General features: G+C 45.2%; 1 protein-coding gene across 5 annotated transcripts in view; it reads right to left on the minus strand.

Moving 5' to 3' along the window:
* Positions 1-21,562, minus strand: part of dpy19l3 (dpy-19 like C-mannosyltransferase 3) — a 78,784-nt gene that overhangs the window by 48,991 nt on the left and 8,231 nt on the right. For 3 of the 5 annotated variants that reach the window (XM_063480337.1, XM_063480343.1, XM_063480328.1), the window contains exons 4-6: positions 9,318-9,408; positions 2,036-2,157; positions 1,312-1,457 (exon numbers count right to left, since the gene is read on the minus strand). In XM_063480337.1, the coding sequence (XP_063336407.1) occupies positions 1,312-1,457; positions 2,036-2,157; positions 9,318-9,408 (359 nt within the window). Of the gene's footprint in view, positions 1-1,311; positions 1,458-2,035; positions 2,158-9,317; positions 9,409-11,851; positions 12,814-21,562 lie in introns of those variants that run through there. The other 2 variants (XM_063480323.1, XM_063480316.1) reach the window with 2 other exon arrangements.

The following is a 21,562-nucleotide window of genomic DNA, read 5'->3' on the forward strand; positions in this document are numbered from 1 at the left end:
GACTCTGCGGGACACCGACTCTCACATAACCTGAAATTTCTGAAGCTTTTCTGACCCTCCAATACACTTAGCTCACACCACTGCTAAAAATCATGTATGAGTAACCAGATTATTGATGTTCCCTGCAAACATCTGTGTAGTATGACCCCCACTGATCACTTGCATAATGTATATGCTCAGATGTTGAAGTCACTGATCTAAGAAATTAAGACGATAGATGCTTCGAGCTAACAAACACGCACGGTTTGGGGTTTACAGCCCATCACTTCTAAATCCAGACGATTGGTATGAAGTGAATGTGAAGTATGCTGTGAAGTTTCCAGAGTCTTCTCTTCCATCTGTGGAGATTTTTAACAGAAACCTAGTAGAATGTAACCTGGGTTTGACAAAATTTCAAGGTTTGCTACACAAGGTTTGTTATATAACATAAAAAATGAGACCTTCCCATCTCTCTCGGTTGCCTTTCACAGCCTGTGGATTGATTTGCACAGTATGTGACACACTCGGGATGGATATTCCACAAAAATACAAATAATGTGACATTTACGCTCACTCCCAAGCGGTGGTCCAGCGTCCCAGCATCAACAGTGAGCAACACAAAGCAATCGCTTAAGTTTGCTTCACACTAATGTCAACAAATGACTGGTTCAGACCAAAGAAACTGATTTTAACTTCACATAAGAAAAGAAAAGAAAAAACATTTAGGGCTTTAGATGGTATTTCACTACTGACAACATATGTGAAGAAACAAATGAGCTACTGCTTTCAGCATTCAACAATGTGTCATGATTAAGTAGGCGGGTAAGCTAAGATCAGCTAAGATTAGCTAGAAGAAACCCATCTAATGAAAGATTGAAACCAAGCACACCATTGTTTTTCTTGTGACATTACCAATAAGTTTAATGTGTCACATGGCCTTCTTCCTATTGAAAAAACAAAAGTTGTATCCAAGATGGCCGACTTCTAAATGGCCACCATGGTCTCCACCCATCTTGAGGAGTTTGCCCCCTCACATATACTAATGTGCCACAAACAGGACTTTAATATCACCAACTATTCCCGTTTTATTACGGTGTATCCATATAAATGGCCCACCCTGTACTTATATTTATCAGTACTATATCATTTCTTTGTGTTACCTAACCTCAAAAAATTACCGACTGCACCTTTAAGAGTTGATCCATAAAAAATAAAAAAAGGACTCTTTGTTATATCGAGAGAAAAACTGCCATGACAGAGTCAAGTGCGAGAAGAAAGGAACTAACTCTCTCCTCCTTCACTGTGTCACGCACACAGATAGTTATTACTCACCTGTTAAGGATGTACCAGACCCCGGTGAGCGCACCAGCAAGCCAGCAGCCAGACAGAAGCCACGCTGTGAGGTACAAAGCGATCACATACACAGCTTGGAGCGAGAACACTGTGTAAATATAAAAGTACACGGGCTCCAAATATGACTGGGCCACACACACACACACACACACACACATACACACACACACACACACACACACAGGGAAGCCATTAGTTCATTAGGCAGTGCAATTGAATGCACAGAGTTGACAACAGTGACAGCAACTGACTCGGGCACTCGAGAACACTGTGGCATTTTCAAAGTTGTGTCTGATATTTCACTCCCTGACATTCTTGTCTCTTGGTGAGACAGCTGATGAAGCTTAGTCGCGGTTTCTCGGTTAATTGTTATGCCAATACAGAAACCTTTTCCTCCAGTGTGACAAGTGTAAGGGCTCCGAGTCATGTCAGCTAAAAAGACAGAAAAACAAAGGAATGCCACTGCGCCTCAAACACCTTCTCCTCATTTGACTACGATCATTACAGTAATAATGCCAAAAGAAACATTTTTTTTAAAAACACTGGAGAGTGACTTTACTTTCTCCCCCCACCCCTACACATAAAAAGGATGTGTTAATTAACAGAACAAATGACAAAAGTCCCAGACAGTCTAGCTGGTGTAGCTGAGGTCTTTAATCTTTTGTGTGTTACCAGTCGAGATGACAGGTGAGTGTTGTATTACCTGTATGGGCAACAATCTGTAGAGAACACTGAGAAAGACCTCTTGGTAGATATTCATTCGCTGCAAGAGGTTAATGGTCCTCTTGGATTCTGTCAAGTTGTCATGGATCATTTCTTTGAGCCCTGCAAACACAAAATTCACACACACAAACACACCATTTGAAAAATGCCACCAGTTCTTTAATATTTTTTTACAAACTGATAATTATTATTGGCTTTATGACAGCCAGTTTAGGAAGGGGTGTTAATGTTTCTCAAAGCTCAGCTGGCTCATTTATTTAGCTCAGACTCGTGCCATTAGAGAAAAACAACAGGGTCTGAAATTTGTATCGACCACTAAAAACACAGCGTGTTCTGTTTGAAGTTAAATTCCTTAATTGCTCAAAGCACACTCGGAACGCTTCAAACTTCACTTCATTTCCTGAATTTTAGCAAACTAAATGTAGTTTGTTCTGTTTTTCTCCCCAAAAAATCCCCTAAATGACCCAAACAGCGGCATCTAATAAATAAAGCATGTGAAAATTTCCTGCAGTGCTTTGTTGGAGATGGGTTGTGGGGCAACTTCATACCCCATGAAATAATAAAAAAAAACCTTTGAGGAAAAAAAAGATTTTTGGTTTAAAACATTAAAAATGTAACAAATGCGCCCCGTGTACAGACGGGTGTGTCCTCACCGCAGAGGCCTGGATCCGAGTCAGCCCTCATCTCACCACCAAAAAAACCGGCAAAAAGCCAAAAATATAAATCTTCTTTATACGCGGATTGTTGATTTGGCAACTCTTAAAGTTTTTGTTATTTCTCGGATACGTTGATTTAGGTTTCTCAACCTTCTCCATTTGCATCAACATCTCTTTGGACCTTAAATTGAGAATTAATGGCCAAGACCACGCACCTCGTCTATGCATGAAGATGACAAATGTGTCATTTTTGACAGAACTATTCATTATTCTGCTTATAAATTGTTACAAACTAGGACTCAAGTTTCCACTAACTCAGTAATAAAAACACAAAAGCACGTGTGCATCTTTACAAAGCACATCATGACAAAGTGACCCGGTTTTACAAACTGCACCTTTAAGGACTGCTGGATTTTCACTGTATGTAACCGATCGATTTCCTCTGACTCTGAGTGTGTGGCTGATGTGGCTCATAAATACAAACCTGCAGAGCATTATCATCACCTCTGCTTTAGTGCATTTCAAGTGCTCTCGCTTTTTGGGCTTGATGGTCTGCAACTTTACTGTTTCAGTCCACTCTCACCTCCCGTCAGTGCGGTTTTCAGCAGACAAAGACAGGCAAAGTTAATGACTAGCTGTGGAACATAGAGGAGCTCTTAGCAGCTTTTTACAGCCAGATATTTTCCTGTGATGCTGGTGGGAACACATCAAAGAGGAAAAGAAGGTAAATATTGGACTTAGATTTGCTAAGCTGCCAAAAACATTACTCCAAATGAATGCTAATGTGGGATGCTGGATGTGTCAACGGGGAAATATTTAAAAGGACATATTACATCAGTGTTTTGCACACAGCTGGTTTCTTCTCCATTAAATGGGAAAAAAAGCCTCTGTTTTCCAGTAATTGAGGTTTATAATTTAGGTTTATTACTACTTAGCTGCCAAGGGCATCAAAAGTGGAGAGGCAAGGGGCCCTCGTCTCCCCTCACTTTATGCCCCACTCTCACATCCTTCAAAAAGATTTAAAGTTTAGGTCTTCTTGCTCATTTTTAACCAAATCTTTTCTTTTTTTCATGCTTTAGCTGGTCAGACGCGCCCCCCTAATATTTGTTTTTGGGATTTATTATTGTGGACTCGCCACACAATTTAAAGTCACTGTACTACATTACCTCTACACATTTTAAATTCATCTTTAGACTATGCTGGGAATGGCGAAGCCCCTCGGTTCATCCACTGACTGGAATGAGCTGTTTTTGCTCCTCCCCCATTAAACCAACTTTCTCTTTCTACTGATTGGCTGCCTCACATAAAAAAATTATAGAAGGCAAATGGGTGGGTGGGGCTTCCTGGGACAGGCAACGTAAGACGACCGTATTAAGTATATCCCCGCTCCATGAAATGACATCATACATATTCAAGAGAAAAAACATAGACCTATTTATGAGGGGCAGCCAATCAGAAGAAAGCTGGTTGAACAGGAAGGGAACTAATCTGGCTTCTTTCAGACAGAAAAAAAAAAGTACAACATAATTAATAATTATTTATACTCTAGTGAAAGTAAAAGCTCCACTTTAACATGAAAAACTCAAAGGGAATACACCTGGAATGATCTTTCATTATGTACCTGGATCACTAATACCACCACAGGAGGTCAGAATGAAAACACAACGTGTTGGTGATTATGTTAGGCTATCGCTTGTTCTTTTTTCCTCTTCCAAATGAGATTGCTGAAGTGGTGTTTTGTCTCTTGCCTCATCTGACTTTTAAAGCTATGCTGCTACATGTTCTAAATTGCTTTGGTCCAATGGCATTATTACAGAAGGGAATGATGTCAAGAATTACCAAAATAACACTAACATATAAAAAAGAATTACATTTTAACATTATTCTGCCACAGAACACACTGCTGCTGGTGTTATATGAGCTGATGCGCGCACTGATAGCATTAATCCATATTGGTTACTCCATGCAGTATCATCACCATGTACTCGGTTTGACTGAAACAAAGTGTGACATGGAGCGAGGAGCGAGGGCTGACTTTCTGCTGCAGGCTGGGATGTGTCAGCCTGATTTCCGCTGTGTTCTTGATCCATGTAAAACCATAAAAACCAGCACGGTTTTGCATAAACAAAGTGCACATTACCACCCACACGCATGACCCGCTCGACTTTGTTCATTCATTTACGGCATTTGCTGTCATGCCTTTCTTTTTCCACCTGACTCTGTGTCCTGCCTTGCTCGCTCATCTGGATTCTTTCTCCTATTTTAGCTCATTTATTCATTACATCTTTCCTTCACATATCCCTCCTTTTCTTTCATTTCTTGCCTTTTCAATTATTGCTTCCTTTCTCACTTTCTTCCTATGCCCATCCCTATCATTTCCCACTTCTTCCATTACCTGCCGTCACTTCAGCGCTTCATCCTTAGCACCAAAAACCTACTGTAGTTTGTGCATAACGAGCTGCTGTGCTGTGACAGAAAAACAAGGGAACATAGAAAGGGACGGGAAGGGAGGTCAGCCAGTTCCTCAACTGATTAGACTACAGCTCAATTATTTGCCTTAGTGGAAAATTAGGCACATTTCCAACAAGGAATTTTACATGATAATGGGAACAAAATAATTAGGCTAATTTCCCTCAGACCAGACTGTGCATCATGAGAAAAGTGCAGTGATTTGTTTGGTCGGGTGGAAATAATGGAGTGAAAAACAGTTTTTCCTTACAAGTATGGATAGAGACAGCCACCTGGTGTTGGCAACCATGTACAAAGGAAGGTGCTAACAAAAGCTAGCTTCCTAAAACAAGAAGTTACAGAAAAACTGTTGGTCCCGGGTGATGCTGTAGTGACACAAGACTCGGCGGTATCGACCACGGCAGCACGGCACTGGTTACCGCCATTTCAGACAGTTTATTTCTAGACAGCTTTAAAGATAATAAAAATACATTCTTTATTTCCACAAAGTTCAGCTCTCTGCAGGACAGTGACGAAGATCTGGAGAGTTTGCAAATTTATACTGAAGAGTGTTTGGAGCGAGTTGTTATGTGGAAGCCGAACCAGCAGCAAAGGCTCCAGCGAGAGGAGCCTGAGGACTCCCCTGAAGCGACCTCTACACATTTGGCTGGACTCTAACCTGTGTGTGTTTCTGTGATATATACTCTCCCACCCACATCCACTTCTGACTGTTTAAGTGAAATCAAGGTCTGGTTTGCTCACAACCTTCTTAAACTTAATGGCAATAAAACAGAATTCATTTTAATAGGCACCAGATCAAAACTGACTACAGTTCCAACCAGTCTTTCATTATCCATTGATAACTCTGTCGTCACACCCTCCCCTCAGGTTAAGAGTCTTGGTGTCATCCTCGATAGCACTCTGTCCTTCACAGCACATAAATAATATCACTCGGTCTTCCTACTTTCATCTCCGTAATATTAACCGCCTTCGTCCTTCACTCACTCCACACAGTACCGCCATACTTGTCAATGCTCTTGTCACATCTCGTTTAGATTACTGTAATTCTCTTCTCTGTGGTCTACCTCATAAATCCCTCCATAAATTATAGTTAGTTCAAAATACAGCTGCTCGTATTATTTCCAGAACTAAATCCACTGAACATAAAACAGTTCTTAAACAGCTCCATTGGCTTCTAGTTCACCTCCGTGTCAATTTCAAGATCCTGCTTCTCACTTTCAAAGTGCTTCATAACCTCGCTCCTCCATATTTATCCAATCTTCTCCATACATACTCACCCCACCGTGCACTCCGCTCTTCTTCAGCTTCCCTTCTGTCTGTTCCACCTGCTCGTCTGACTACCACGGGACTCAGAGCCTTTAGTTGTTCTGCCTCGAGACTTTGGATGCACTTCCACCAGATCTCCGGACCACAAACTCTCTCACCACTTTTAAATGACGTCTCAAAACCCATCTATTCAAAATTGCATACTCCTGATCTGTCTTAGTCCATTTTTACCTTCCTCAGCTTTTATACTTTTATGCTTGTGTTTTGTTTTGGTTTTTTTACCTTATGTCTAAATTTTATTTTGCCATGTTTATTATATTTTATTGCTACTATTGTTGTTGTGTTATTGTAAGGTGACCTTGAGGGTCTTAAAGGCGCCTATAAATAAAATGTATTATTATTATCATTATTATTATGACCGAGGAGCTCGGTGGAAGCTTGAGTTTACCTGCATACATCGTTCTCACTGTGTCACCTGTTGACCACCTGCTGCTGATTTGGACACACTGACTGGTGATAGTCACAGTTTTGTACAAAAAAGGCAAATGTGCCTCATCGTTCATCAGCTCAGAGAGCTGGGCTGCTGGGAGCTTGTGTTTCCCTTCAGAGTGACTTCAACAATTTAAAATGAATAGACGGGATTTAAGAGGAAGGAGCGAAGGACACTGAGCAGCAGATCAGGCATAATGGAAACAGGCCAAAGGTTTATTAAGGAACCAAGTTGGAATAATTTGTTTCCAGCAGGCTGGATAAGTAAGTGCTGTTTATTTCAGTATGAAATTTATTTCAAAATTGCTAAAATAGCTCTCTGAATGAAATTGTCAATGCCCTGAATTCATTTATTGAATAAACTTTTTTCTTTTTATTTAAAATAAACTTATATAGCAATGGAAATACTTGTATATTCCTCATTTCTCTGTATGTATTACTGTAGGGTCTACCTTACAACATAAAGCGCCTTGAGGCAACCGTTGTTGTGATTTGGCGCTATTATAAATAAAACTGAATTGAATAACACCCAGAAATGATTATTTAAGATAATGATTTGTTTTTAACAATAATCATTGACAGTCTCAGACCATCACCAGCCGATATGGGTGTTTTTCTGAGATCCAGTTATTCAGGCAGGTAGGTGGCAGAACTATTTTACTGAGGGACACCAGTACTAGAAGGATCAGTGGGTTTCATGAAATCTATGTACTTTTGATCAAAACATTATGTTGTAATGTTGCCTGTACACATGCCTTTAGTATGAAATGGTACCAATGCTCTTCCTTCTCTTTCTGCAGCTTCATTTAAAGACACTGATCAGCTCCAGGTGTTGTCAACAAGCTGTAGGTCAGCGGACAGCGAACACCACTCCCTGACTGTACTGATCTACCAGCAGGTGATCTGTATCTGTACTAACACCTTTTCTAAACTTCTTTTTTTTCTCCTAGGCATTTCTACATAGTCATAGAATGAGTTTCCATGGCCGAGCAGCTGCATCCAAGCCTTACGTCACCAAGAGCAATGCAAAGCATCGGCTGCATGTAAAGCACGCCACCACTGGACTCTAGAGCAGGAAAGATGTGTTCTCTGGAGTGACGAATCCCAGTTACGACTGCGAGCGAGGCCTTCTCGTGCAACCTCAGTGTCCTACCTCACAACAGTGGTTAAAAATGCCCATAAACACACACCTAAACTTTGTGGGTTACAGCAGGGATTGATTGAGGAATAGTGAGGGAGGGACTGAGGAGGAGAGCGGGATTGAGGAGAAGGGAGGGAATAATGGAACGAAAGAAGGGAAGAACGTGAGGAAGCGAGAAACTTTAGGGAGTGAGTGAGAAGGAAAGAGGGAGGGAGGGAGCTAAATAGAGAACAGATGAAGATAGAGAGGGAGGTCCTGCAGAGACAGCTTGAGGATGATGGTGAGGGAGTGAAGAAGATGAGGAAGGGAGTCAGTAAAAAGGAGTGAGGAAAAGGGGGGGTGGGAATAAGAGAAGGAGATATTAAGGGAGGAGATGGGATGGAACGGGGTGTGAGAATGAGGGAAAAGTGAAGGGAGGAAGATAGGGAGAAGACAGAGCGATGGACGGAGTGAGGTAGATGAGAATTGGTGCAGGGAGTAATAGAAGACAATAAGAAGAAAGGGGAAATACTTCAGGGACGGAGTCAGGGAACAAAATATGGAACAAGAGGAGATACTTAGCAGGTCTTATGTGTAAGACTTGCAGAAGTTAAAGAGACACTACTTCAGATATCAACTTTTAATGATTTTAGAGATTTTAAAGTTGTCTTATGCCACCTGCTCCACGCTGTCTATTTATTATTATCATCATCAGGAGCATCCCTTTGCATCATGGATGTGCAGCCGAGGCAGCAATCTGCAGTTAATGCACAAACACACTACGGGTTCATCCCCCGAGTTCGCTGACGTTTTTATGCTTGAATGATTCTTAGGTAATTGGTAAATGGCTAAATAGATTAAAAAATACCGGCGGCCGCCAGTGCTACCCCTCCGCCTCCAAGTAGATACACGTATGGTATCCATTTAAAAATTCCACGTCAGCTCGTACTCAAGTTACTGCATTCACAAGATTCAGAAAACATGACCTCTGACCTTGAGGTCAAGGTCACCGGGATTCAAACCCGACTGTGATTTTTTGTAGATGAACCAATGGTATCCCCCCCCCCCACACACACACACACTCAACCCACTTTTCGATTAACACCTGAACACTACAGCTTCTTGTAACATCCAGTTCAGCTTTTCTTTCCACACACTATTTTGTTGGAGTGGAAAGATCTTGGATCATTTTGACCCTCAAAGTTGCCTTTGTGAAGAAATGACAACTGTCATTAATACAAACCTGCGATCACAGGGCATACCTTCTTGTATTGATGGGGCGTGCAGCATTTGTTTATAGTAGGAGTAGTATAGTCCACACTCTGTCCGAAAGGAGATCTCCCTCTCCACTTCCTGAAAATAAAAAGGAGGATTTTAGTTTTATGAAAGCAAACACTTCTGTTCTCTGTAATATGGAAAACAGATATCCTGGCAAGACATGACAGAAACATGGAGGATAAAGGCAAAGCAGCTAATACACTCATAATCCTCTCCAGTAATAATCAGACAGGTAACACAGTGTGTGAGTGCGTGCTTGGAGGATGTCTTCCCAAGAGACTTCCTGCTCGTCATGCGTGATTACTGCTCCTCAGGGGGGTAAGAGGAGAGAGCAAACAGCGAACAACCAGCTGTGGAATATTAAGCCAATCATTAATCTATCATATTTAGTCTGCAAATCGTTTTTGCAACTGTGCTTGACAAAAAGAAACGCTTTGATTTTAGCTACTCATTTCTTCTAAAACTCACTGAAAGTCTGTCAAATTGTTTCTCCAGATTTACTGCAGCCAAATCCGGTCCAAGCAATCTTCAAATCCTCCGCTTGTTAAAAACAAAAGCATGTTTCCGAGTATTACTGCAAAGCATTTTATCTGATATTTTTCCAGTAACAACTTCCAGTAATAACTAAAACCTCACAAAAAGGCTATAAAATTAGAAATGTATATAACATCTGTCCATTAAAACTAATTGATCAATAGAAAGGATTTTCCAATAACAATGTTCAATTTCTAACATTCATACAAACTTGTACATAAAATGTTCTGTATTCTGAACATATTTCACGCATTTCAGAGGAGAATGATCCTAATTTAAATAGCCTGGCTCATTCTGCGGTCCTTATCTGACAAATCATCATAACCAGTCTGTGGAAACCTGAGAGCAGTTATTTGTTCTGTAGCCATCAGGGAGTAACAGGACAGGGGATCCCAATCAGATCGCCCACCGAGGCAGGTGTTCCCACCAGTTAATTAATGTCATTTACTGGGTTGAAACCATTAGCTGATTAACAGAGTGTAAATCGGCATGGGTCTGACTCCTGAGGAGAACAACAGAAACCCACTGGTTCATAACGCAGATATTATCAGCTGCAAAAAATTAAATACGCATTTGGAGGATAAAAAGACGAGCCTCTGGAAGAAAAGACGAGACTGATTCTACGAGCACAGGGACGGCCCCGAGCGTAAGAACGATGAGGAGGGCAGTGAGCGTTTTTAACCTCGGGACTCTCTGCAGCCACAGTTAGCCACAGGCGCTCAGTTATTGTGTTCTTGTTGCTCCATCAGAAAAACAAGACTACATCTGGAAAAACTATCAAAGTCACTGACATCATACAAAAACATGGCAGATTAAAATAAATATTTTGTTCGTGGTAAGAGCATTTTGATTAACGACGGGAAACCACGTTTCGCAACTAACCGTTAATATGGAGCGAGGTACAAGGTCAAAACATTTAGCTGCTCCACGTGTGAACTGATCCGGATAAGTCACAGAAGTATCAGCTACGAGCCTCAAAAGGAGGTCAAGTATATTACTGGCACCATCTATGAAGAAGCTGTTTCAACACTATCTGCAAATGAGTTCACCACATCATCTTTGCATGATTTATAAGCAAATAAACACCCCAAAATTGAAAGAATGAGTTCACAGCTCAAGAAATGGGAACATCCAGGAAGCACTTGGAGTCACAGATTTGACCTTTTGCAGGAAGATGGATAGCATGTACATCCTGTGTTTAAATGAAAGCTAACAGACTGTCTGAGAAGTTTTATGATGGAGTGGCAGCTATTCGAGAGTGCAAGCCTCCCAGGACTCATCCATACACTGAATGAATGCAAGGCATTTCCACAAATACAACAAAAGAAAAAACTCTCTCCTACACATGAAGAGAAAAATTAGCTATAGAGATCCAACATTTTTGTACCAGGGTCTAAATGTGACCTTCTGTGAAGTCAGACATTTTAACATTGGAGTCTACAGAGGCTGACTCGCGTTTGGAGACGACCTCTAGTGGCCATTCCAGGAACTGCACTGATTTGGCTGAACTTGGTTTGCATCTTGGTTTAAGAGATATTTCTTGGTGTTTAAGATCATTTCTAACATTTCTGAATTATGCAGCACTTTTCCAACTGAGCAGGTGAAACACTTTATTTCTACCTTCAGAAAAAAAAAAAACAACAGACATAAAAAAATAAATCTATGCCACTTCAACTATAAAGGAGTTTGTTCAATTTGTAGATAATAACAGCATCAGATGCTTGTTGCTTGCTGGATCTCTGTACCGTGATCTCACTGTTATTGGGGCCACTCTGTAACGACCTAACAACACAGAAGAGGCGGGAGCTCTGACTGTGGTTGGAGATTGGACTACGGTGTGCTGTGATGGTTTTCATTTGCACCGTGCTGCAGACTGAACCCGCCCCCCGAGGCGGTCACATCGAAGCAGAGCTCGTTTGCAATGTGTTTGGTTTATTAATCGCTCAAATTGAAACACTTTCTATAAACACGTAATAACTCCTACCGTGAGCTGTGAGAACCACAGCAGATTCTCATGTAAGCCGTTCACACACCAGGCCTGAGTCAGTGCCAGCAGCACAGCCGCTAACAGCCCTGCTGCCATGGAAACGCACTGTTGCCAAGGCCGCCGGGGTGAAACGCCTGAACCGGAATGGGAACGGGAACCGGATCGCCCAAGCAGAGAAACCCCTCCTTTACCCCCCTCCTGCGTTCCCGACAGAGCGTTATGGTGACATCTGCCTTCAGACGGCGCATCTTGTGAAAGGCCATGTTTCGGCTTCACCCTCTTACGGAGCTCCATTGCCTGGGAACGCAGAGATTATCAATAAATTCTTGGATCCTTTGATGAGCTGAATCCAGGTAGATAAACAGGACGCTCCTGGGTTAAGGTACAGAACTGATCCAAATCCATTACGGAAAAAAATGTAAATGTGGTGTGTTTTTCTCTTCTTGAAGTCAATCCAAATAAATTCGCTTTTTAATCGCTTCAAGTTCCCTGCCAAAGGAAATATGCAAAAGCTTCCTCTGAGGGATGAGCAGCTACTTTCCTTCCCAATCCTCCTTTTGAGTTTTGCCCAAGGCAAAACAAGCCTTGGCTTTCCACCAAGAACTCTGATGAGATGGCTAATCCTCAATTTAAATTAAGGTCAAAGAGAATAGGCCTAGTTAACAAGTTCACACATTGCTCATTATGCTGGAAGCCAGTACACTTCTCAGAAGGCACCGATCCTCTTCTCTCTGTGTGTCTGTGTTACCATTTCCTCCTTATGGGTCTTTGAATAACTCCCATCTCTGTTATGTGATGCACGAAAAATCCAAGCCAGGGTCCATCCAGCACTTCCTCTGCTCTATGTCTGCCAAAGCCTAAATACGAAGTGGCCTCTGCTTCCATCAAACACAGCCGGCAACTTCAGCACAAAAAGCAATCTTTCTCAGCAAAAGCAAACAGAAAGACTAAGCCCTGCGAACAACAGGACAGGCTGTGGATAACTGGAGCAGCCAGAGGGAGGGAGGGAGAAGCGAGTTGACTACTGGTGACCCCTCGTCTATAAAAGCACACGTGCTTACAGGAAAAGAATAAGAAGAATAAGTGGGGGTGGGGAAACATGTTGGAACATCATTCGGAAAATGCAGGGAACAGTTGTCGGAAGGTTTGTGGATCTGTGCGCGAGTCTGAAATAAACTCTGCGAGGCGCTGCGGCCGGCACGGACGTGACCTCACACCTGATGAATTCAAGAGGCCAGATTAAGCCAGCTGTCTCGCTACATAAGAGGACTAGAGATAATAAGCACTGTAAGGGTATGAGCGTGAAAGAGAGAAAAAAAAATCCTCCAGACCCTTTCACCTCAGGCTAACTCTGATAATACATTCCCTCAACAGCACGCTGGGTGAGGAAACCACACATGAGATTATTAAAACCAGTCCCCTTTCTGTGAAGCTTCTCCACAGGCCGCCGTGCTCCGATACTATCAGTCACATAGGGTGAGGTCGGGTCAGGCAGCAGCACTGATCAGGCGGGACTCCCAAATCCACAAATTACTTTCCAGCATGTTTCACAGCTCTTTCCAGCTTACTTGACCTGAAGACACTTCAGACAACGTGTGTGTGCATGTGCGTGCGTGTGTGTGCGAGTGAGACAGTAAATGGGAGAATAAAAGTGAGAGAGATTAGGGGGGGGGGGGGGGGTCTGAAGGCAGGAAATTAAATACATCCATCCAGACTGCCCAGAGAGCAACAGGAAGCAGTTCAGGGTAAGACCAGGAGCCTGAATCATGCAAGGTGCACAAAACACAATTTTCTGTGCCTTGGAAACTTCTTTTGGATAATTCAGCATGTTCTTCTGTCCGCACAGCTAAACTTGAAAATTTGAATTTGAAAGTCATTTCCCTCTGTTTGGGTCTCCACGCAAACTGAGCTGATAGTTTTTGTGGTTTTCTTTCATTTCACAACTAAAATCAGAGTTCAACAAAACTAGTAGTAATGATTAAAAAGAACAAAACGTACGCTGGCCCGCTGATGGATCTTTGTTTCCATTTCTTTGCCATAATCTTTACATTTGGCAGATTTCTTTTAGCAGCAATACCTGCAGCGTGCACAGTGAGTGTTTAGTCCACTTCACTTAAATGAAAGCCTTAGTTCCTAATTATTTTTCTGATAGAAGCAAAAATAAATTTACTAATCTTACTGGTATATATTAACATTAAAAGACCAATCCTGCTACATAACATGCAGTGCAATAGTATAATATGGTGGACTGAGAAGACTACATGACTCCATGAATATAGGTGTGACAGTACGCAGATATACAAAACACAATCAACAAAGAGACATGTGATGCATAATGCCGTAAGGTCATAGGCTACCATCACCACCTGCAGCCTGAGACAGGCGAGTCTGAGTCTGTCAAACTTTGTCACAACATCGACCTGATCAGCCTACCGACAGAGGAACAGACTATGGGAGGGACTGAGCGAGGTCACTACTAAATTTCATTCCCTGAGACAGATTAAAAAATTTAAACAAATCAAAAAATATATATCTGAACAAGTCACCCAACTAAAAAGCTCTGGAGATGAAAAGTAAAGCCAAAGCAAAAGTTTAAAAAACAAACAAACAAAAAAAACTGCAGTTCCCTTGATGGCCACCTGAGGTTGGCTCCTACAGCGAGTCCATCTCATTTTAAAATATCCAACTTTAGAGGATTGAAAGGTATATCTGCAGCATGGGACCAAAACAGTTTTGGACATAGTTGACAGCTTCCTATTTTATAACACCTCTGAATGGGGTGATTTTCAACTGGACAAGGTAGTTAGGGGTGTGGCCACATTGGTTTATAGGTGTCCCAACACAAGAAGCTATAACTGATCAGCATCGACTAGGCCTCATTCACTAATTCTAGTCATTGAGCTGGACCTCGTCACTGTGTTTCAGCTATTGGTATTTTTTAGCATGTTTGCTAATATATTTTTGATGAGATTCTAGTATTTTATTTATCAGTTAATTTATCCTTTAACTAATTCGCCAGTATGTGTGTCTACACATTCCATCAGTTTAAGAACGTAGCCTGCAACAGCCCTAAACACCATAAACTGATACATCCATCCATATTAGCAAATTAGCTGTTCTCAGGAGCTCAGTGAATTCCAGGGTGGAACCGTGATAGGCCACCTGTGCAACAAGTCCAGGTATGAAATTCCTCACCACTAAACGCTCTGCAATCAACTGTTAGTGGCCAAGAAGGCAACGTAAACGAATAGTTATGTCTATAACTTCTGTTCCCTGAAGGAGAGGAACGAGGTACAACACATAAGTATGGGATATCACGCCCTCGCGTGTCCTGGCTGAAGAAACCTTTATTCACGCCTTTAAGGCAGATGACGTGTGATGACACGCGCACGGCCCCGCCTGCACATATAGCCGCTGTCATCACAGTCATCCCTCAGTTCGATAGCCGCTCTTCACCGAGCCAAACTGCTCAGTGGGGCCACCTTGTGTTGTACCTCGTTCCTCTCCTTCAGGGAACAGAAGTTATAGACATAACTATTCGTTCCCTTTCAGTCGATTCACTCGGTACAACACATAAGTATGGGACATATATACACGCCCCGCAGAGCAGCCACCGAACCGGAATCGGGCCACCACTTCCTTAGTGAGTGGTAGACCCAGCAGAAAGGACAGTATGAGCCACCGAAGGGGCTGTAACGTCCAACCGATAAAACTGCACAAAAGTGTGCGGTGATGCCCAACTAGCTGCCGCACAAATATCAGCTACAGGCACCCCTTTAAAAAGAGCCCATGAGGTTGCCATCCCCCTGGTGGAATGAGCCCTCACCCCGTGGGGCAAAGCAAGACCTCTGGTGCCGTATGCCAGTGAGATAGCTTCTATAATCCAGCGGGACAGCCTCTGTTTCGACAGAGATCTACCTCTATTCGGATTAGCGAAGCAGACAAACAGCTGGTCACATAAACGCACATTCTGAGTGCGCTCAATGTAGGTGCGTAGCACACGCACTGGACAAAGAGAATGCATCCTCCTCTGCTCCTCAGATGCAAAAGGAGGGGAGCAAAAGCTCAGCAACTCAAACTCCATTGAGCTATAAGATGCAGGCATGATCTTGGGAAAATAGGCAGCATTTGGATGCAACACGACCTTGTGGCCATCAGGAGAAAACTGTGTGCAGGCGGGATGCACAGACAGCGCATGAAGGTCACCCACTCGCTTTGCCGAAGCCAAAGCGATAAGTAATGCAGTCTTATATGAAAGAAATTTCATATTCACAGACTCAATAGGTTCAAACGGGGGGCTACAAAGGGCCTCCAGCACCAAAGACAAGTCCCAAGCAGGGACACTGGACTTAAGCACGGGTCTCAGCCGGCGAACTCCTTTCAGAAAACGTATGGCGAGGGGATGTGCACCTGGTGTCACCCCGTCAAAGCCAATATGACAAGCAGATATAGCTGCTAAATAAACCTTAATTGTCGAAAATGAAAGGCCCTTATCCAGCAGCTCCTGCAGGAATGACAAAACATCCACAATAGAGCACTGAAATGGGAGAGTGTGGCGGTCCTGGCACCATTGCTCGAAGGCTCGCCATTTGTAAGCGTACAAGCCTCTAGTAGATGAGGCCCTAGCGCTCTGAATTGTCGCTATCACACTAGGTGGCAAACCCTTAGCAATCAAGTTTAGCCTCTCAGCAGGTAAGCATGAAGGCGCCACAGATCTGGGCGCGGATGAAACACTTCTCCTCCCGCCTGAGAGAGGAGATCCCTGCGGAGAGGAAGCTGCCAAGGACTCGCTGCTAGCAGGCTGATTATTAAAGGGTGTAACCTCCATTCTCTCACCAGAGGACCCCCCCGGAGAGAAGGTCCGGCCCCAGGTTCAGGTGGCCTGGGACATGGGTGGCTCTCAGAGACAGAAAATGAACACTGCACCATAACAGCAGAGAGCGAGACAGCCTCAACAGGGGAAGAGAGCGTGTTCCTCCCTGCCTGTTTATGTAAGACACCACTGTTGAATTGTCCGTCCTGACTAAGACACGCTGGCCCTCCAGGACTGGACGGAAATGCTTTAGAGCTAAGAACACTGCTAACAGCTCTAAGTGGCTGATGTGCAGCTGGCGCTGAGCTGCGGACCAGATCCCTCTCACTGATGCACCCTTGCACAGCGCTCCCCACCCTCTTAGGGAAGCATCTGTGGACACCACCTTGCGAAACAACACCCTCCCAATCCGAGAGCCCTGATGCAGCAGCCTGGGCTCACTCCAAGGACGGAGAGCTAGCATGCAAGACGCGGTTAGCGGCAGCCTCCTCCGGGGATGACGCGATGCACACAGGCGGTGAGAGAGAGTCCAGCGTTGAAACGCTCTCATTTTTAACAGTCCAAGTGGCACTACGGCGATCATAGATGCCATCATGCCCAACAAGCGTAATATCGTCTGGAAACGCAGTCTGCGTCCCAGCTGAAACTGAGCGAGGCAGCGATGAAACGCGGCCACTCTGTGATCCGACAAACTTGAGCGGCTGGAAAGCGAGCATATTTCCAAACCGAGGAAAGAAATCTGCTGACTCGGGATTAGCGAGCTCTTTTGAAAGTTCACAGAGAACCCCAGTGTCTGAAAGTGTGACAGAACCAGTGACAGCTGTGTCTGCGCCTGCTCTCTGGAACAAGCTACGAGAGCCCAGTCGTCTAGGTAGGCTAAGATACGGATGCCTCTCTCTCTGAGGGGCGCTAGCGCTGCCTCGGCACATTTCGTAAAGGTGCGAGGAGCGAGCGACAGCCCGAACGGCAGCACTAGGTATTCGTAGGCTACGCCCTCGAATGCAAACCTCAGAAACTGCCTGTGTTTCGGGTGTATAGCCACATGAAAATAAGCATCTGTTAGATCGATTGTCGCAAACCAATCTCCCGGGCCGACTGCATTCAAGAGCTGTCTGAGTGTTAGCATCTTTAACCTGTACTACATAGATACGTGTTCAAGACTCGCAGGACGAGGATGGGACGAAGCCCTCCCCCTCTTTTCGGAACAACAAAATAGCGGCTGTACCAACCTTTGTTTGTCTCCGAAGCGGGGACCACTCGTATTGCTCTTTTCTGCAATAGCGCATTTATTTCCTCTCTGAGTATCATGGCCGCCTCGGTGTTGACAGTCGTGTTTACGACTCCTTGGAAACGAGGCGGCTTGACCCGGAACTGCAACTGGTAACCCATGGCAACGGTTCGCAGCACCCACGGAGAGGGGGCGCAAGCGCGCCACTGAGGGAAGTGAGCAGCCAGCCAGCTGATCTGCAGCACCGTAGGCGGGGCGTTGTCGCCCCCCAGTGTGTCTGCAGGGAACTGCATCACCTGCCTGACCTGGCTCATTCTGCCCGCAGGCTGAGCATTTGTGATTGTTTGAGAATGAACAACACTCTTTATTGATTGTAACATGGGAACATGTACATTCATACAGTTTGTTGGAGGCACCTTTTCTGGGGCACAACAATGAAAAACAGCGGGAACACTCGATGTGGTCACCTGAACATTTAACACACCTGAACAGGGATTTACCTGAGGCATTTTGTGTGCAGGGGTTTTGTGCTTGGGAGACAGTGTTAGGAAAGTGCAGCGCCTTCTGGGGCTGACAACCTGAACAGAACTTAAGCGGCACCTCTTGTGCGGCAACAGAGGGGTAAAAGCAGCGTCTCCCTGCTGCTGGACCCCTTCTCCACTCGAAACCACAGCTAGGAGGGCTGAGGCTTCTTCCTCCTGGGCGTCGGGTCCCGCTGGGGGCCCGAGGGTGGGCCTTTGCTCCAGGCCGACTGGCGTGGAGCTCGGGCCGGAGGATGTGCTCTCGCTGGCGGCACACCCACTTCAGCAGTGGGCGCCGCTCTCTTGCCAGTTGGCAGAGGAGCGGCCTGTGAGAGCTAGCTGCGGGCTTGGGTTTCGGCTGACGTCTGGGGATGATGTCGCGCAGAGCTTCTGTCTGCTTCTTCCTCAGATCGAATCTAGCCTGAATGGCTTCAAGTGAATGTCCGAATAACCCAGCCGCAGACACTGGTGCGTCCAGATATACAGCTCTGTCCCTATCCGGGACGTCAGAGAGGGTCAGCCACAGGTGCCTCTGCGCCACTACTGTCGAAGCCATCCCTCTGCCCAGGGAGAGCGCTGCACAGCGAGACGCACGGAGGATGTGATCTGTGGCAACTCTGACCTCGTTAAGAAGAGGTGCCAGCGGGCTGTCATCAGGAACCAGCGATCCGAGCTCCGCCAGGCACATTGCCTGGTACGTCTGGAGCATGGTGACGGAGCTCATGGCGCGAGCAGTGCCGGCCTGAGCCCGATAAATCTTCTCCAGCTGCGAGGCAGAGAATCTGCAGTGCTTGGACGGCAGAGTTGCGGGGCCGCCGACACCATGGTTATGGGACGGGGCCAGATAAACAGCCAGAGACGGCTCCATAGGGGGTCGGTTAGCTAAGCCAGCCCCCTCGGCGCCGTCCAACTCCATGTACTGTCCATAGCCGGGCACAGTGACGCGGGTAGACAGAGGTTTGTCCCATGATACTGTTAGCTCGCAGAGAAAGTCTGGGAACATGGGCAGGCAGTTTTTGGCCGTTGCGGGCTCCGGTGGGAGGAAAAAACCCGCGAACCGCGACGGCTTCTGAGCTGGTGGAGGAGAGGGCCAGTCCACCTGCAGCTTCTCAGCAGCACGGCGAAACAGGGAGAAAAGAGAGGTGTCATCGTGGCCGACCGGCGCAGCAGCGGCGGCACATTGGGCCGACAATGAGCTCTCCTGCTCATCCTCCGACAAACCATGGATGTCCAGGCCGATGTCCAGCACGTCATCGTCTTCCTGGGGAGCGCTGGCGGGCTTCAACCCAGGCTGAAGCCCGTCAGCGCTCCTGCATGGTTCTGGCTCGTCATCGGCTAACCCGTCAACATATTCCATGTGGTCAGCCCAGCTAATTGCGGGGACATCGACCGGAAAATCCTCGTCTTCGGACTCGAACGAAGCCGGGGCTCCAGACTCGGAAAGGAGAGGGTCACGCCGTGCGACAGCCGAGCGTCCCAGCACTTTTTCCACAAACGTCACCCGTCTTTCCAGGGTCGAGCGCCGGAGCTGGCGGCAAAACGCACAGGCTTCGGGCTCCGTCAACGCTCTCCTAGCGTGGACGATCCCCAGGCAGACAGGGCAGGCATCGTGCTGGTCGCTGTCGTGCAAAGAGAAACCGCATCCCTGAGGACAGGGGCGAACAGAAGATTTCTGCTTTGCTCGCTTCGGTTTGGAGTCCATTCCAAAACGCAAAGCGAAACGCTGCACAGGAAAACTTGAAATTAGCGCTCCGCGGGCAGCCTACACACCAACAGCGCGGTGGAGGCTAACACCAACAGGGGCAGTTAAGCTAAGTTCAAGTCGGCAGACAACGGAGCTAACTAGCAGCAGCTAGCTAGCCCAACTCAGCAGAGGTGTTCTCAGCGAGGTGAAGAGCGTAAGAACTGAGGGATGACTGTGATGACAGCGGCTATATGTGCAGGCGGGGCCGTGCGCGTGTCATCACACGTCATCTGCCTTAAAGGCGTGAATAAAGGTTTCTTCAGCCAGGACACGCGAGGGCGTGATATCCCATACTTATGTGTTGTACCGAGTGAATCGACTGAAAGGGAACTCACAGCGCAGGGTCAGGGGATGCTGAGCCACATAGTGCGCAGAGTAGGGCTGCCACAAACGATTATTTTGATAGTCGACTAGTCACCGATTATTTTTGCGATTAGTCGACTAATCAGATCATGCATCCATTGGATGTACAACGTACAGCTTATTGGACCAGCATGCATCTGCTCTTATATAACTATCATTAGCTTACAGCTTTAAGTGTTTAAGGTATGTGCTAACTAAAAATAAAGACAAGATGATAGTTTATTACATTTTAATCTGCAGATTGTTTCGTTGGAGTTTAATAAACTCAGCCGTCTGCTCCTTGCTATCTAAAATATAACAGGACACCGGAGTATATTCTCGAGCATCTCACACTTCTGATAATCAGTTGTCTGCTTGACGTTTATTCAGCTGTGTAAAAACTATAACTTTAATCTCAGCCAAACCGATTTACTCAGGAACAAATAAAATACTAAAAAAAGCCAAACAATAACATTTTTAAGTTATCTAAGTGACTTATGTATGTTTAACCTGAGTAGCGAAAGACGGCGGTGGGTTTGAAAACGATTTGCCGGGAGTCCGGTGTTCTCACGGCTCTAGTGAGCCTTGAACCCCGGCTAGCTATCGAGCTGGTGGGTAACAGACGTCTCCGAAAACTTCGGAGCGCTTTTGAAAATATGTGGTGTCTTGATAAACTGAGCAGATATTTGAGGTTTGCACAGCTACATTCTCGCCTGAAAATATGTTAAACGTTTATTTTGTGACCCAGAAAGAATAATAAGAGTAATATTAACACTAACTAGCTGCCGCCATTGTTGGAAACTGAGCAGGGCCGCGCTATGAATTCTGGGACAGAGCTACTTCTTCTTCTTCGGGGTTTAACGGCAGCTGGCATCCTTGTACATGCAGTGCTGCCATCTTCTGTTTCAGTCCGTTATTACACTCTTAAATCCTACTACTTATTCCTGCGTCTTTTGGGATCTTACAAAGCTTCAAACGACGCGTCGACTATTAAATTAGTCGTCGAAGATTTTGATAGTCGACGGAATCGTGACTAGTCGACTAATCGTGGTAGCCCTAG

Source organism: Pelmatolapia mariae, linkage group LG1 (assembly GCF_036321145.2).
Source record: "Pelmatolapia mariae isolate MD_Pm_ZW linkage group LG1, Pm_UMD_F_2, whole genome shotgun sequence".
Taxonomy (NCBI): Eukaryota; Metazoa; Chordata; class Actinopteri; order Cichliformes; family Cichlidae; genus Pelmatolapia; species Pelmatolapia mariae.